General features: G+C 29.0%; 1 protein-coding gene and 2 long non-coding RNA genes across 3 annotated transcripts; all 3 read left to right on the top strand.

Annotated features, from left to right (window-relative positions):
• Positions 1 to 1,555: 1,555 nt before the first annotated feature.
• Positions 1,556 to 3,401, top strand: LOC147078343 (uncharacterized). The gene is made up of 2 exons (XR_015072211.1): positions 1,556 to 1,755; positions 2,452 to 3,401. It is a non-coding gene; the product is annotated as an uncharacterized LOC147078343 (long non-coding RNA).
• A 4,752-nt stretch (positions 3,402 to 8,153) lies between these two features.
• Positions 8,154 to 10,037, top strand: LOC147078342 (uncharacterized). The gene is made up of 2 exons (XR_015072212.1): positions 8,154 to 8,392; positions 9,075 to 10,037. It is a non-coding gene; the product is annotated as an uncharacterized LOC147078342 (long non-coding RNA).
• Positions 10,038 to 12,689: 2,652 nt separating this feature from the next.
• Positions 12,690 to 14,127, top strand: LOC147078341 (cecropin-A-like). The gene is made up of 2 exons (XM_085960547.1): positions 12,690 to 12,883; positions 13,569 to 14,127. Exons 1-2 carry the CDS (start codon positions 12,770 to 12,772, stop codon positions 13,653 to 13,655), a joined length of 201 nt encoding a protein of 66 aa, XP_085816673.1. The 5' UTR covers positions 12,690 to 12,769; the 3' UTR covers positions 13,656 to 14,127.
• The last annotated feature ends 2,271 nt before the right edge of the window (positions 14,128 to 16,398 follow it).

Raw genomic sequence — 16,398 nt, 5'->3', positions numbered from 1 at the left:
TGAATAAATATTACTCTTGTTGGTTAGTGACGTTGACAAAATCTTCACGCGTGTAATTTAGAGCAGTGGTCCCCAATCCCCAGTCCGCGGACCGGTACCGTTCCGTGGATCAAATGGTACCGGGCCGCCCAAGGAACATTAAATTATTTCCATTTCATTTACTGTGGTGTATTTCTCTCGGGTTTGTGCGACTTTCCATGGACGAGAGGTTAACCGGAAGCTGACAGACGTCACCTAAAGTTCCCAACCACAAAAAACCCACGAACTGGTAAGGAATCTAAAATATAAACAATCAACGTCCCCCGCCTCAGCCGGCTGCGGTAATCTTATCAAACGTTGACCGGTCCGCGGCGATAAAAAGGTTAGTGACCACTGATTTAGTGTATACTTTTTATAACTTTGCATTTTTGTGCGATTTTTACTACACTGGTATGCATCTTTGTCTGATTGCCTCGCATAAAATCAGATCAAATGATATTCATGCGTATTAATATATGTAGTCATAAATAAATAAATCGATAATATACATATGTAAAAAAAATATTTTTAGAATATATTAAGTACATTATTTTCATCTTAGAGGCGGAGTGCAAAGTTATGAAGCGTATGCTCTACTTAACAATTAAATGAATATGGGTGCCAACGTTATAAATATTTGTTGTCAGTTATTATATTATTAGTGTTTATTTGTTTCCAATTATATTTACGTTGGTCTGAATTAAGCTTTACAAAAGACACCATTTTCAATTTCCTAGTTATAATATGATTCATTAATTGATTACAAAGTCGGCTACCCCCACTTTTTAATGCTTTTAGTTAATAAGTATTTTCAAATCGAGCCGCTGTTCATTAACTATCAAATTAAATAAAAACTACAAGAAAAATAGTATTTAACAGGACGTTAGTTGCAAAGTCGGTTGAATATTTCAGTCACATTTTTTTAATTTTGTAAACAATGTATATATTATGGCTAAGGTCATTTTATTCTACCGTTTGCTTTTTATAATAATTATCCAATAATAAGTATATATTCTCAGTCCTAAGAAGTACACTTGCCGTTTTCTTGTAATTATGTCAAAATTAATATTCATACGGTTAACCAACTTTGCAACCAATAGCCTTATATTTAAACCTCGTGTAATATTTTTAAAAGATTACTTAAGTGCACTATTAATAATTTTAATGATTATCATGATTGGATAGTAAATTTAATACTCTACCTAACAATGTAAACAAAGAAGCATCAACAAAGCACATCACCTTTGAGGATAAACTTGTTCGTGATAAATATGCGGTTACTGTGGTTCTTAAAATTGATTACTTGCAATATAATAATATATTGTATTAATTATACGGTGTTCCCCAAGTATTGCAAACAGAAGACGCTTTCCAAACAGTCTGGTACTCGGGAGATTCCCTGCCAATACAGCGTGGCAAACCAAAACATACATAGTCACTATACACAAAAAAGTTTTGATTCGCGCTCTGGGTATAACCGGTTCATAATATAGCGGAATACTTGCGTTAGTTTCAATATATAAGACGGTCGGGTTACTGAGAGATCATTCAAACAGTTTCTATCAAAGCTTCAGTAAGCTTTAGTATAACTGTTAAGTTTGATATATATATCAATATTTCAAAATGCATTTCTCAACTAAGTTTTTGACAATCCTCGTCATCGCTATGGTGATTACGACTCAAGTATCTGTATCATCGCCTGTTCCAGAGCCTAAATGGAAGGGATGGAAAAAGATTGTAAGTGTCACTAATATCCGTTAAATTTATAGTATTTATATTTTGAACAGTAACATTTATATTTTTGAAAGTAAACACAGTTAATCTATACATAAAATAAAATTTTATTGCATTACACATAAAATTATTAGTACCTATTATAAAACATGCCATTAATTTCCTTTGCTTATTTACATTTTCAACTGACATTTTTACAAAAGTATTCATGAGTTTTATTAAATACATAATGCAGATGCATTAGTACAAATTGTATTCTTTAAAATGATTTCTCAGATTTCTCTGGTTACAATACATTCCTAATAAATATCTAGATTTAATTAAATATCAATTTATTTCATTCGCAGCTTTTGTTTTAATTTATAAATATTAGAATTTTTTATTCATATAAATACTTACCTATTCTGATAATATTATAATAAAGAAAAACACACAATAAAAATTTATTTTAAAATATGATCCTGCGTAATATTATGGATTATTAATAGTGTGCTAATGAAATCCAATATAATTAGGTTCCAATAAATTATTTTATTGAGTTTCAAACCTATCTAAATTAATTTCAACTTTTTCAGATGGAATTTGGTAAAATTTACAATACCTACCTTTGAAATATTTCAAAATAGCATTGTAACATTAATTAAAAAGTTTTTTTTTTCAAATGATGTGCGTTGTCTAATGTATTGTTTTTATTTATAGGAGAGATTCGGTCAGAATATTCGAGATGGTCTCATCAAAGCAGCTCCAGCGGTACAAGTGCTCACTTCAGTTAAAGCTTTAGGTTGACGGAATAAACAAAACCTTATAATAACGTCTACAATATAATATAATTGAGCATATCACTATATTTATTAATGCATTATCTTATAAACTTAAAAACACGTCTTATAATGTAATAATTAATTATTTAGGTACAGAATATTTTGATCAGTCGATTCCTTAGAATTATTTTTGTCTTTATATCAAAGTCATGAAATATTTGATACGTATGGATAATTTTATATTAACTCCACTAGTATATAATAAGAAGTTTTCAAAACATGGCTCTATTGACGTTTTTTCAAAATTATTTGTTAACAAGGAAAAAGAAAAGTTATGTGATGCATCAAATTAGACAACTACAGAATCTCAATAGATCAATACTTTATGCAACAGAGGACCCCTTAGTTTGGACGAGTGCAACTCCGCCGATCTGTTTCGGGTAACAGACGATAAAGACTGAACATTCCTGGCCGCTCTCCGATAGAGAATGGTACAAGAAGAAGAATAATAAAATAACAAAACCAGTGGCAACTAAAAAATACTAATATATTTTGCGTGTCATATCCATTATAAGGTAAAGCATTTTACAACTACACTTTGTAGTTACATTAACAGTATTTAACGAAAATTGGTTGTTTAACAATCGATCCCATCTTTTTTATCGCGAATTATGTAAAAGAAATACGATTGAAGCGACTTTATACTGTGATATTTATAATACTGTGAAATTTATGTACTTATTATTTATATACTGTCTGATTAGTTGATATCTATAATTACTCATTAATATTTAAGTAATATGTTATTTCTATGTTATCTTGTTAAGGTATTTGTACAAAATGCTGTGTTTTATTTTATAATCAAATAAATTTTAGTTTTCTATATAACATCTGTATTTCTTTATCCCTGTTTGTACACCATAATATAATATTATATATTTATATTATATTAAACAGATTACACAATATGTCATATGGGCAATAAAATAATTGATGATTAATAACAATGATAATATGAAAATATTATTAAACAGACGTGAAAATTAAGATTTAAATTTTTCATAAAATATACATAATTTTGAATACCTACCCTAAGGAAAATTCTTGAACCGAATGGGGTCGAATCCAGATAAATTATTGCATTCAGCACTAGAGATTTACAACTTCAATCGATAGTTTAATATACATAACTTACTTTTTTACAGTCATTAGACGTTATTTATGTTTTTCAGACAGTTTTTTGTTGTTAACAATTATTTTCCGGTATTGGAAGAGGAAATCACAAAAGTTGACACTTCTATTTGTTATTAGTTTATTGCCATGGTAACGTAACAAATAACGTAGATACCAAAATTAAAATTGACATATATACAAAATCTGGCAATAAGTTATAAGTTATAAATGACGAGTATAGCAACGTAGATTTTTTAATTTGAAGCTATAACCAAAATGTATATGAAACAAATTATAATATACCTAGTCATGCTAGCATAAAATAAATAACTGAGATTATAAGGTAGGTATATCTAAATTAATATATTTTATTTTGATTTTTTACAATCGTTAGTAGTAAAAATTAAACTTTATTTTTACAATAATAAATATTATGTTTTTGCAATGGATAATATTATTTACTGTGAAGTCAGATTCGTTTAAATAATCAAAAGTGATCTTATAGCAGATGCGAACTTAAGAAACAGAAAAAATACAAAATATTTAGGTTTAGGTCAGTGGTCGGCAAACTCATTAGTCAAAATAGCCAAATATCAACAGTACAACGATTAAGATTTCTTTTGAGAGACAAATTTAATAAACATAAAGTATAAATATGTAGGTACACTGTTTAGTAATTTAATAAACTTTAAAGTTTTAAATCTAATTAAACTATAAATACACTGAATAAAACTTGATATCATACTTAATAATGATCGTATTTATTGATAAAAATTAAATTGTTAGTAATGTATCCATACAATTATTAAATCATGACAAACATTTAATATCCATTTACTTGAAAAGTCAGGTTCCTTTCCCCCTCAGTTTACGATTAAGCTGAGTTAGGTGAGACGTAACGTCTACCATGAAACATTTTTTTTGGGTCAACTGATCGTCCGTTATTTCTGGATAGTGAACACTCTTCTCAAGGAGAAATGCTTTGATTTCTGTTAATAAGGGAGCAAAACATTTTAAAACGTTTCCTCTTGATAACCAATGTACCTTGTTGAACAGCATACTCACTCTCCATTTCAACTAAAAAATCTTAAAATTGGCGACAATTAAGAGTTTTAGGGAGTTGATAATCTTAATCACAAATTCCATAACTTTGCAAATTTCTTCTGGACTTCGTGATTATTTTTTTCTTTCAAAATAGTAACACACCCTTTTTTACGCCATTCATACTTTTCGCCATGTCTGTTGAAATTGACACAATTTGATCGAGTGGAATATGTTTTCCCATGCACTCAATTACAGCATTATCCTTTTCACGTGCTTGACCTTTGAGTGGCAATAATCCTAAAAGTTCTTCTTTAAGACCAGTAGTTGAAATAAATCGTACAAATTTGTGGTGTGAAGACATTTTGACTGTTCTATCTTTCACTATTTTAGTCTGTACCATTTGTGGTAGAGCCACACTCAAGGGGCCAAAGAGCCACATGTGGCTCGCGAGCCGCAGTTTGCCGACCACTGGTTTAGGTGAATGGAATATTACGTCGTATGGCTGAGGATCGTGCCCCGTATTATTTGGCTATCAAGTAACGTTGTCAATGGATTGGCCACTCTATTTTCGGCATTTTACGTCACGCAAGACCTGTAAGCTCACGAATTGGTACAACTATATTAGGCATCTAATCTTTGTTCTAATAATTATTATACGGCATGTCTAAAAAAAAAGACAAGCCTGCGCGGACAACATAAACGGACATAATAATAATGACCGTTAAGTTACACACATTCGATAACCACTTGTGGATGCAAAACTTGTAAGTGTTACACCTGCAGGCCAGGTATTTATCGCTAGACTCAAAGTTCAGAGTGTCCGGGTATTGGGAACGTATATGGAAAAGTGCGTTTTTGCAGTTGAAAGAAGCTATAATTAGTCGACGGAGTAAACGCGGAAGTCAGTGAAACTTTTCTTAACACCGCTTGCCTTCAAAATCAATATCAAAACTATATACTTAGACATTTTTTTTCAAAATGGACCCCTAAAAACCACTTTTCTATGTACGCGCCTGTCTTGTAGTCATTGTGCTCTGATTTATTCAATTAGGTGTCTATTACTATGGAATCAATGTACGCACATAGTAATATTATGTATTATTGTAAAAGTATTTATATTCTAAAATTCATAATTTAATATTTAGAGCAATAGTGTTAGCAAACAGTTTACTTTAATTACAATAATATAATACGTACCTAGTCGTATATTTAAATATATGACTAAAAAGTGCGTAAGTTGATTTCTTATGAACCCAAACGACATTAATGACTTTATATTTTTTAATAAACCATTTCTTTTATTCAACGAATAATTCGCAAGATATTGAGAATGTAACATTCCATAATATATTGAATATACATAACTAATTAAGAAATGTTAGCAAGTTCAAGTTGACGTTATAACTAAAAATATTTGTTGAGAGCCTGGCATCGGTTAGTAATTAAGGTACCTACTAAATTATAATTCCTAGATTTAATACACAAAAACCGATAATCAATAATAGTGAAATTTGATAAGCATTAAATTTCATGTATGACCTACTAGTTTAAATTGTCGTAATTAGATAGGAGGCTCGTAGCATAATTGGTTAATGCATAAATCCCGTCGAGCATCATATTTGTTTTCAAATATGATTCTTTCTAGTGGGTATAATCTGAGGTGTTTTCAAGTTATGTATGTTATATTCACGCCAAAATTTAACTTACACTCGCTAATAGTTTAATTTTTTTTTATTTATTCACAAGATTTGAGAATATAACGTTCTTTATTGAATATACATAATTTGAACGTAGTACGTCATAACTAAAGTTTGGAAAGATCCTGACACCGGTTAGTCATTAACGTAATTGATACTTTCATTTAAAATACAAAAGCCGACTACAATTTGTGAAACAATTCAGAGAGTTGTAAAAGCACTTTAATTTCGTCCCAGTTAGATGGGACGCAGGTAGCTTACTTGACAGAGCACATTGCCGCGAATCCAGTGAGCGTAAATTCAAATCCCGCTGGGTGTCGTATTTGAAAAAGATTTTTTATAGTTTTATAGTTTTGGTGGAATATTGTCAATCATATTATTATTTCAGAAGTATAATAAAATTATATTTCGTTTAATATATAATTATAAATTCCTCCATCATGTCCAATATTTCCACAATGTTATGTATATTTACTTAGAGGGACAAAACATCATGTCCATTATAAATTGTTTCAAATTTTTTTTTTCAATTTTTCATTTCTTACCATCTTCATAGATTTAATTGAACAAACAAATGCGTTTTATTTCAAAAACATATCAAAAAAATACCAAAAAAAAATCGTTTTTATGCTCTCCTGTAAAGTTGTCAAAATGGACATGATGTCATATGCCTCCCGGGTATAGATATAATTCTCTAATGTGTTTTAACCCTTCAAACTTAGCGTCACAGACCTGGACGTAGCTAAAACCACAATATTAGGTCTCATGGAAATACTCTTATTCTCGGTAGATAGTGTGTATAACAATTTTAATATCCTTGGTGTATTTGTCTATTTAAAATAGCCAAATATAATAACATAGGTAATTTGGTAGTTACTGAACAATTTTTCAGACAATTTTAGACTAAAATGAAAGGAGACATTCTTTAAGGGCGGACGTGCTCAGTGTGGGTCAAAATGGAGCTTTATTTTCTATTTGCCCATTTTTTGAATAATAAAATGCCCAATTCTTGTCAAATTTGGGATCACAGAGATTATCAATATATTTTTTTATCGTAAATATTTCACTATAATAATGTCGATATAAATTATACTGATGGTTTTATAAATGCGTTTAAAATTAATAAATGTCAAAAATCTTAACACCACTGCACATTTATGTACTGAAATATGACTATATTCTAAAACATTAGAGCGAGTGGTTTAAAAGAATACTCTTTTATGTAATAAAAATACTTCATGCAGTCATCAAATGTTTAAAATAAATATAAAGGATAATAAGGCTTCAAAATTATATAAATAGATTATCTACAACTTTTAAGGTATGTCAAGGATCCGTCTTTGAAAATAGAACAAAAGCTTCATTTTGACCTACGCTGAGCATGTCCCCCCTTAAGGACGGCACTTTGCCTAGGAACGTCACTGGTCGTGCGCTACTGTCTGTTGGGTAAAATCTATTGTGATTATGATTAATACACGATAACTGTTACCATTCTTAAAATAGATTTGGTGGCATATAAAATATTTATATAAATACTGAATGAATTATACTGGTGTATCATGAATCATGAGTGACTGAAATAAAAATCGCATTCCAAACTGCCTGGTACTCGGGTGATTCCCTACCACTTTGGCAGGCTAAAGGTGTGATCACGACGTAGTTGGTACTTATACATAAAAAGCTTTGATTTGCGCTATGGGAATAACCAGTTCATAATATAGCGGAATATTTACGTTGGTTTTCAATATATAAGACGGTCAGGTTACTGGGTGATCATTCAAACATTGTGTTTCAAAGCTTCAGTTTCTTAAGAATTACTATCAAGTTTGATAAATATATCAATATTGCAAAATGCATTTTTCAACTAAGTTTTTGACAATCCTCGTCATCGCTATGGTGATTACGACTCAAGTATCTGTATCATCGCCTGTTCCAGAACCTAAATGGAAGGGATGGAAAAAGATTGTAAGTGCCACTAATATGCGTTACATTCATATTATGTATATTTTGAATAATAAAATTTACATTTTTGAAAACATAAGTTTCCAATACCTTCCTAATAAATATCTAGATTTAATTAAGAATCAATTTATTTAATTTGCAGTTTTTTTTAAATTTATAAATATTTGATGTTTTTTGACCATATACTCCTTTATTCTAATAATATTATAGGTACTTAATACAAATAAGTATTCAGAATACACAGTAATAATATTTTTTAAATGTTATTCTGCAAAATTTATGGATTGTTAATAGTGCATTAGTAAAATAAACTATAATTTGGTGTCTTGTAATTTTATTAGGTATATTGATTTTTAAAACCATTTAAATTAATGTCAACTCTTTAAAACGGGATTCTGTAAAATTTACAGTATTTTTATACAATATTTAATAATAACAGATTTAAATTACGGAGTTTCTTATATTTTAAAATTACGTATTTTGCCTAATAAGTAGAATTGAATGCCATATAAATTGTTGTATTGATTTTTAAATCCATCAAAATTATTATCAACTTTTTCACACGAGATTTTGTTAAATTTACAATACCTTTGGCATATTTCACAATAGCATTGTAAATTACAAAGTTGTTTCTTTTATTTTAATATGATGTGATTTTCCTAATATGTTTTCTTTTTATTTATAGGAGAGATTCGGACAGAATATTCGAGATGGTCTCATCAAAGCAGCTCCAGCGGTACAAGTGCTGACTTCAGTTAAAGCTTTAGGATGACAGAATAAACCAAAGCTTTTTTATCATTGAGCCCACCCTGATAATAATTAATACACTCTTTTATAAACTTAAAAGCCACGTTTCATCATACAATTGTATAGAAGATTCAGACGAATCAGTATCCTAGAATCGTTTTTTATAATAAACTTATAGTTTGCTGAATACTTACAGAACTTGTATATATACTCTGTTAGTATAATAAGCTTTTAGAATATGGTTGTTTAGAAGTAATCCCAAAATACCTTGAACTGATAGTGTGGCTAATGTTGACATCGTGTAGTGAGAAGTTCTGAGTTGCATCAAACTTACCGTATCCCAGTAGTAGTGGAATACGCAATTGGACAAGTTCAACTCCTCCGACCTTTTTCGGGTAGCAGATGATAAAGCTACATATTATCTTCTATCAACCACCACCAGAAGTTGGTAGAAGAATAAGAATTATTAAAATCAGTATAAGCACCGAAAGTCTTTCAGAGAAGATTTTAGATTTTGTGAAATATAACTAAGTAACAAAATATTCTTTGCATAATATAGTAATTATTCGTGTCCGTATTATGACAATATATACCACCTATATTACGACTATAGTCTGAAGTAACAATAAGAGTATTTAATAGTCAAAATTGCTCTCATGTTTTTCGAAGCAAATTATGTAAACAAAAAGGGGTGATAGACTGATATTTTTTATGATAATTAGTAAAATTGATTTATTAGTGATGTATATTATATTAATTTTATGTATTTCTACTCTAATAATATATATATATATATATATACTTACTCATATTTATGTATATATGGTGTATTATTTAAATATTATTTAAAAAATCTATGTCACATTTAATAAATAAATAAATTAATGATTGCTATTTAAAATCTGACTTTTTATATATATTTCCCATTGTTAAATATGTCCCAGTTTTGTATTTTGATATCTATCTCCGGAGAGAATAGATAACAAAAAATCACCAAATCGTATTAATGTCTTGTCACATTAAACCGAGTAAACATACTATTTTTAAAATTTCTTGCAATTATTACAAAATGTTAGGTACCACATTAGCTTCGATTTAAGCTAAAATACAGTTTTAAAACTCGATGAAATGGTATTGACAATATCCCTCTGTAGCGGACGAAGCCGTTCCTGAAGAATATTTTAAAAAAAAGCAATTAGTGCTAAATATTTCGTTTTATTTAATTTCCACTATTAATTGACAGTTATTATTTGAAACATTTATAGCATAATGATATTAAAATTTAGAATATTTTGATGTTTAAATAAGGTACCTATATTCATAAAAATATATAACATTCTTCATACATTGAATAATATACACACACAATTATCTCAAAAACATACGTCTTTTCAAGAAAATTTTATATTATATTTTATATTATTTTAAATATTATATTTTATGTTTTTTGGTGGTGTTGAAAACCCACTACACTTCTTCATGAGTTCTTAAAGTAATTATCAATAATCAATCATCAACAAATATCAATAACAAAAAGTTAAATAGAAGAACAAAAGTGGATTTTTGAAAATGGAATAAAGTTATAGGACATCACCTTAAAATTTGAGACTGCCCTTCATAATACAGAATTAAAATATATTAATTAAATTAAGAGACATAAAAAACAAAAACAAGTCGACTTTGATTTTGAATGACAGTTGTCTTCAATTTTGATGGGATTTTTTGTACGTAAAATCTCTAAAAAACCAGCCTCTTCTCTCAAAAAGGACGTTGACACGTCACCCATCGTTACAAATATGTTTGTTTTGCGCTTAATCTAAAAAGATTCGCCACCTTTGTACTAAGGTGTAAAATCCATACAACAACTTAGGTAAGTAATAATAAAATTGGAGTATCTATCTGACTGTCTATTTAATTATAACGCAAAAACTTCGAGACCAATGTCAATAAAACTTGCACGGATTATAAACTAAATTATTTTTCCAGATTTAGTAGACTTTAATCTCGATTCCACAAAAATAATGCACTTGCAGCAATATGAGCTAAGGTGCTCTAAAAAAATAATTACCTCAATATAGTTCTTCATAGTGAATATATATTTGTCTATTTTTTTTGGTAAATATTTCCAGGTAAATTTCCAGGTATCAAGTTAGTATTCTAATCATCTTGTGTGATTCTGAAATATTACAATCCGATAATTGGCCATCATCTTGTTATTGTATGAGCTTCAAATTGGAAAGTATCAAGTTAATATTCAGCACCATGTTTAAACTAAAAATCAATTAAAATAGATGATAATTACAGAAAATTTAAAATTTAGCCGCCATGTAGGTATTTTATTGACTTCAAATTATTAAATATCAAGATTAACTTTGAATTAGTATTGATTATCATAAAGTATCTAATATCTCAATATCATAATATAACTAAAAATCAAGCAAATAAGAAGATAATTATAGAAAAAAATAATTTCACTGTCATTCTGTTTTGCTCATCTGTTATAGAGTTTTTATTTAGTTAATAATTGGAATTCGCTTCAATGAAATTATTATAAAAGAAGATACATAATAATATGTATTATAAAAATTACTATATTTGGAGCATTGTATTAATTCTATGGGTAGTTTATTTACCCTCTAGTGTCCGAAACCGAATGATACCCCTTACCTTATATTTAAATTTTTATTGAAAATATGAAAAAAAATGTTCGTAGTGTAATTCTTCTATATTATACTACTTATTGCCAGATTTTGTTTTGTAAAAATGATACCAAATATTAAAATAAAATTAAACTTTCTCAAATTCCTAAACATTGATAATTATTGGCGATACGCGTAAAGATCCCTCACATATTATAAATATTTACTTTGTTTTGACTTAATTTTTAATTTAGAGTCCTATTTTTTTCGCCGTCTTTTTAGTGCTATAAACGCCCACGATGACCTAGCAGATAATCTATGTCTGTAATATTATGGGTCCCGGGTTCTAAATTTGAGTCTGGCAAAAAAATCACATGTTGTTTTCAGTGTATGTTTGAATTCAGAGAATGGGCCTAATAGGTTGAACAAAGTAGTTAACATCCATTTCTAGTAAAAACAAAAACCTGTTAATGCAACCACCGCCCTGTGGAGGTCCATATGATCTTCTGACGATCGGATATGGCTAAAAATAAAACCCTTTTGGGGCTAGTCCTAATCTTACCACTAATTTTATATCATCATCAGTCATCAAAACAAGTCAAAACATTGCTTCTGTATGTGACCCGTAATGAATGACATGGCGAGTCACAATTTGTACATCACTTCCTTACAGAATACACCTGTAGGTGATTAATACGTGGTAACTGTGTTTATGAAAAATGAATGGGTCATAATATAATAATACACTGAATAAAATTATACGACGTTCGCGTATTGAAAACAGAAGTCGCTTTCCAAACAGTCTGGTACTCGGGAGATTCCCTACTAATACGGCAGACAAACAGCATATTATTATTCATGTTAGCTTTGAATATATAAGATAAGACGACGGAGTTATTGAGAGAGCATTCAAACACTGTGAATCAAAGCTTCAGTTAGCTTAAACTTAAACATTACTATCAAGTTTGATACAAATATCAATAAGTACTGAAAAATGCATTTTTCAACAAAGTTTTTGACAATCCTCGTTATCGCTATGGTGATTACAAACCAAGTATCAGTATCCTCACCTGTTCCAGAGCCCAAATGGAAGGGTTTCAAGAAGTTGGTAAGTTTCCTTTACCTAATAATCAATAATTAAATAGGTATAGGTATTTACATTTACTTCGTTTTAAATTATAATTTTAATATTTATATTTATATTTGAAACTTTTGATTTAATTAAAGGTTCTTCATTTTTTTATTTCACATTTGATTATACATTTATATTATTAATATAATATGATATAAAAAAAAATTCTATTCATGAAACTAAGATAACATAATATATTTTGAAAATATATAATTTGTGTAATATTATCCTATCCTTTACAGTTTGTAAATGGTATATTATTAAATTCAATTGGGTGCCTGTTAATTATATTGATTATAATAGGCAAATTAAAATTAATTTAATATCAAATTTTTCGATCTTAAGAAGATCATATTATTATAGGCATTTACAGGTGTAGGTTGTGTTAACAGATTTTTATTTTTACGAGAATTTAATGTTAGCCACATGCTCGATCTATTCGGCTCATCCTATGGGTTCAAATACACAATGAAAAATAAAAACTGTTTTTTTTGCTAGATTCTGTACCCACAAAATTATAGGCTGCACGTTACCGCTCGGCCACCTTGGGCGTTGTCATATAGGACACTTCTTAGATATCTATATAAATTATAATGTTTCCAGTATATTGTACATTTTTTTCAAATACTACGTTTGTCTAATATGTTTTTTTTATTTACAGGAGAGATTAGGCCAGAATATTCGAGACGGTCTCATCAAAGCAGCTCCAGCGGTACAAGTGCTGACTTCAGTTAAAGCTTTAGGATGACCAAATAAACACAATCTTATAATATAAGTCTAAAAAGAACCTACACTTAATTATTACGTTTTTTGTTATAATATAAACGTAAAAGTCATATCTTCTTAAATAATTGTACATGAGATTCTATGTGTCACTTTTCTCTTTATAATAAGCTCATGCATTCTTTGGTATTTATATCTAATTTTATAATTAACCCCATCAGTATAATAATAACGAAACCAATAAGATATTGACTAACACATTTTATTGTTATTAGTGGTTTTTTTTTGTAAAGTGAATCAAGAATATAAAATTATTCAATTATTTACTTATTCAAAATCCGTATTCGTTCTTCAATAAAACATAACATGAAGATGACAATTTGGAGTTACATTTACAGTTTTTTCGAGAATTAGTTGTTTGTCAAAATCATCTTTTCATTCAAAGCAAATTATGTGTGCTGTGATATTTTTTAATAATCCATTGTGAAATATTCTCATTAGGTTAATCTATATAATATAATAATACAAGTATTATGTGTATAACTCTTTCTACATCTACTTAATTTTGTTAGTAATGTATTATAAAATGCCATGTCATTGTATTAATAAATAAATTAATGTTTATATTTAAAACTTGTATTTTTCACCTTTTTTAGTGTGCTTAATATAATTTTGATTTATATGAACTCCGTCTAAGTAATTACTTACCAAGACGCTGCTATTAATAAATTAATGACATCACAGGTGATAATAAATTGAAAACTCTATCTACTACTGAATAATAAATACATAAACAAAGGAGTATCAACATCAAAAAACCTCACACTAGACCAGCGGTGCAACACATTTTTATCAGTAGTAATAATTTAAAGCGGACATTACAAATTATAAGTTGAAGACTTCCAAAACATGATATTATGTAATATGAAAGTAGAGTTTTTACTGAAAATAACATAATATATATCTACTTTATAATATAAAAAAGATAAGCTAAGATTTTAAGAGAGCAACGTTTTGCTGTCACGCGCAATTTTTTAGAGACTTGAAATTTGGTACATATGTAGTAATGCTCTGACAATACTGGTACTGTAAACATGGGGTCTGTATACACTTCCACATAACTTTTTTAGTAATGTCGATCTGAAACCATTAACTAGAAAGCATTTACAATGTTCAAATAGAAAATAATGTAAAAAAAATATCATCGATTTATTTTTTGAGATAATGTAACCTTCATATTACATTAGATATTGTAATTTGGAAGGTGGTGTGTATGTGAGCAGTGTGTTAAAATATAATTATAAAAAATATAAGTATACTTAAGTACAAGGATGTAAACTACTATTTGAAAATTATAGACGGTATTCAAATAAAAATGTAAAAGAAGTGAATGTCGTCGATTTACTTTTCGTGATAATGGAAGTTACACTTTGCAATATTGTCATTTGGTAGATGGTTGGTATGTGAGCAATGTGTTAATAGAATTATAAAAAAATATTTGTACATACAAGGATCATCAACTCATGCTAAATATGACATAATATTCAAAGTAAGTATTTAAACAACGTTCAACTAAACTTACTATTCCCCAGGCTGTTAGGGTTAATGCGTCGCTTATAAATCAATCTAAACATCATGTAGCGGCTACACTATTGTAGCCAAAGAATTAAAGAATATTGTGTTTCTTGCTGATAGACTTGAGAAATTCTTTAACAGAGACATGCATATGCATAGCAGTCCATAGAATGCGGGCCATCCTCCGCCAGTAAGTACCAAATCTTCAACGCGTTGTTTCTCCTCACGAGGCCTTGAACTCTTGCGGCTTTCAGACGAAGCGTTATCACAAAACAGACGTCCGAATTGACAATGATTGAAGTAAACAGATCAACTTGTAATTGTTTCATCAGTAAGGAGATTGTTTGCAACGCTTATGATATCAGTGACCATCGTCCTCAGTAATGCTGAAAAGAATATGAATAGAATAGTTGTTGAATGTAATGTTTTATTAAAGAAAATGTTCGCTTACAAAATTGAATACAGTATAAACTCGATATAACGGACTTTGATATAACGAACAAAATATCCTGTCAAATATGGAAATTGTTAAAAACATCCTGCTAATGTTATACATGTTTAAATTCAAGTGTCACTGCCATAGAGGTATTAAATTGTCACTGCTTTGTAAACAATGTTCTTTGCATGATAATCACGTCATACATTTTGCACTCGAATTCGAGATGGAAGTGATGATAGCGAGGAAGAAGAAACAACACGCCCAAAAACAAAGTTGTCATTGATAAGATCGTATCTTGATGATCCAATAACATCTATTAACTATTCGTCAAATAACGAAATTTAACTATATTATATGCATTTTTATAATTTTAGAGAGTAGTTGATTATAAAAAAACAACAGACTACAAAAGTGCAATAAAACCTATATCGACCTACGCAAACTTCTTACATAACTAAGGAAACGATTTTTAAAGATAGTATAAGATGAGTATAAAATCATTCAATCACCTTCCTCAAATATTTTGATCTGTATTAGTCGTTATTCTAAGACGATCAACCCCTCGTTAAAAAAATGAATCAAGCTCATCGAGGGTTGGTGATAAAGACACGATAAATATCTAGAAGAAGAATTTATCACAATCGAAATATATAGTCATAATATATTATCTTCAGCTTTTTTGAGTGTGGTAATAATGTATTTTGTTGTGATTGATAGTTGTGATGATAGTTATAATCGATATTATCGGTGTATT

The sequence above is a fragment of the Rhyacophila brunnea genome, unplaced genomic scaffold, assembly GCF_057557595.1.
Source record: "Rhyacophila brunnea isolate RB1 unplaced genomic scaffold, BYU_Rbru_1.0 scaffold_11, whole genome shotgun sequence".
Lineage (NCBI taxonomy): Eukaryota > Metazoa > Arthropoda > Insecta > Trichoptera > Rhyacophilidae > Rhyacophila > Rhyacophila brunnea.
Note: the sequence above shows the minus strand (reverse complement) of the source record. Positions and strands in the feature narration are given on the sequence as shown.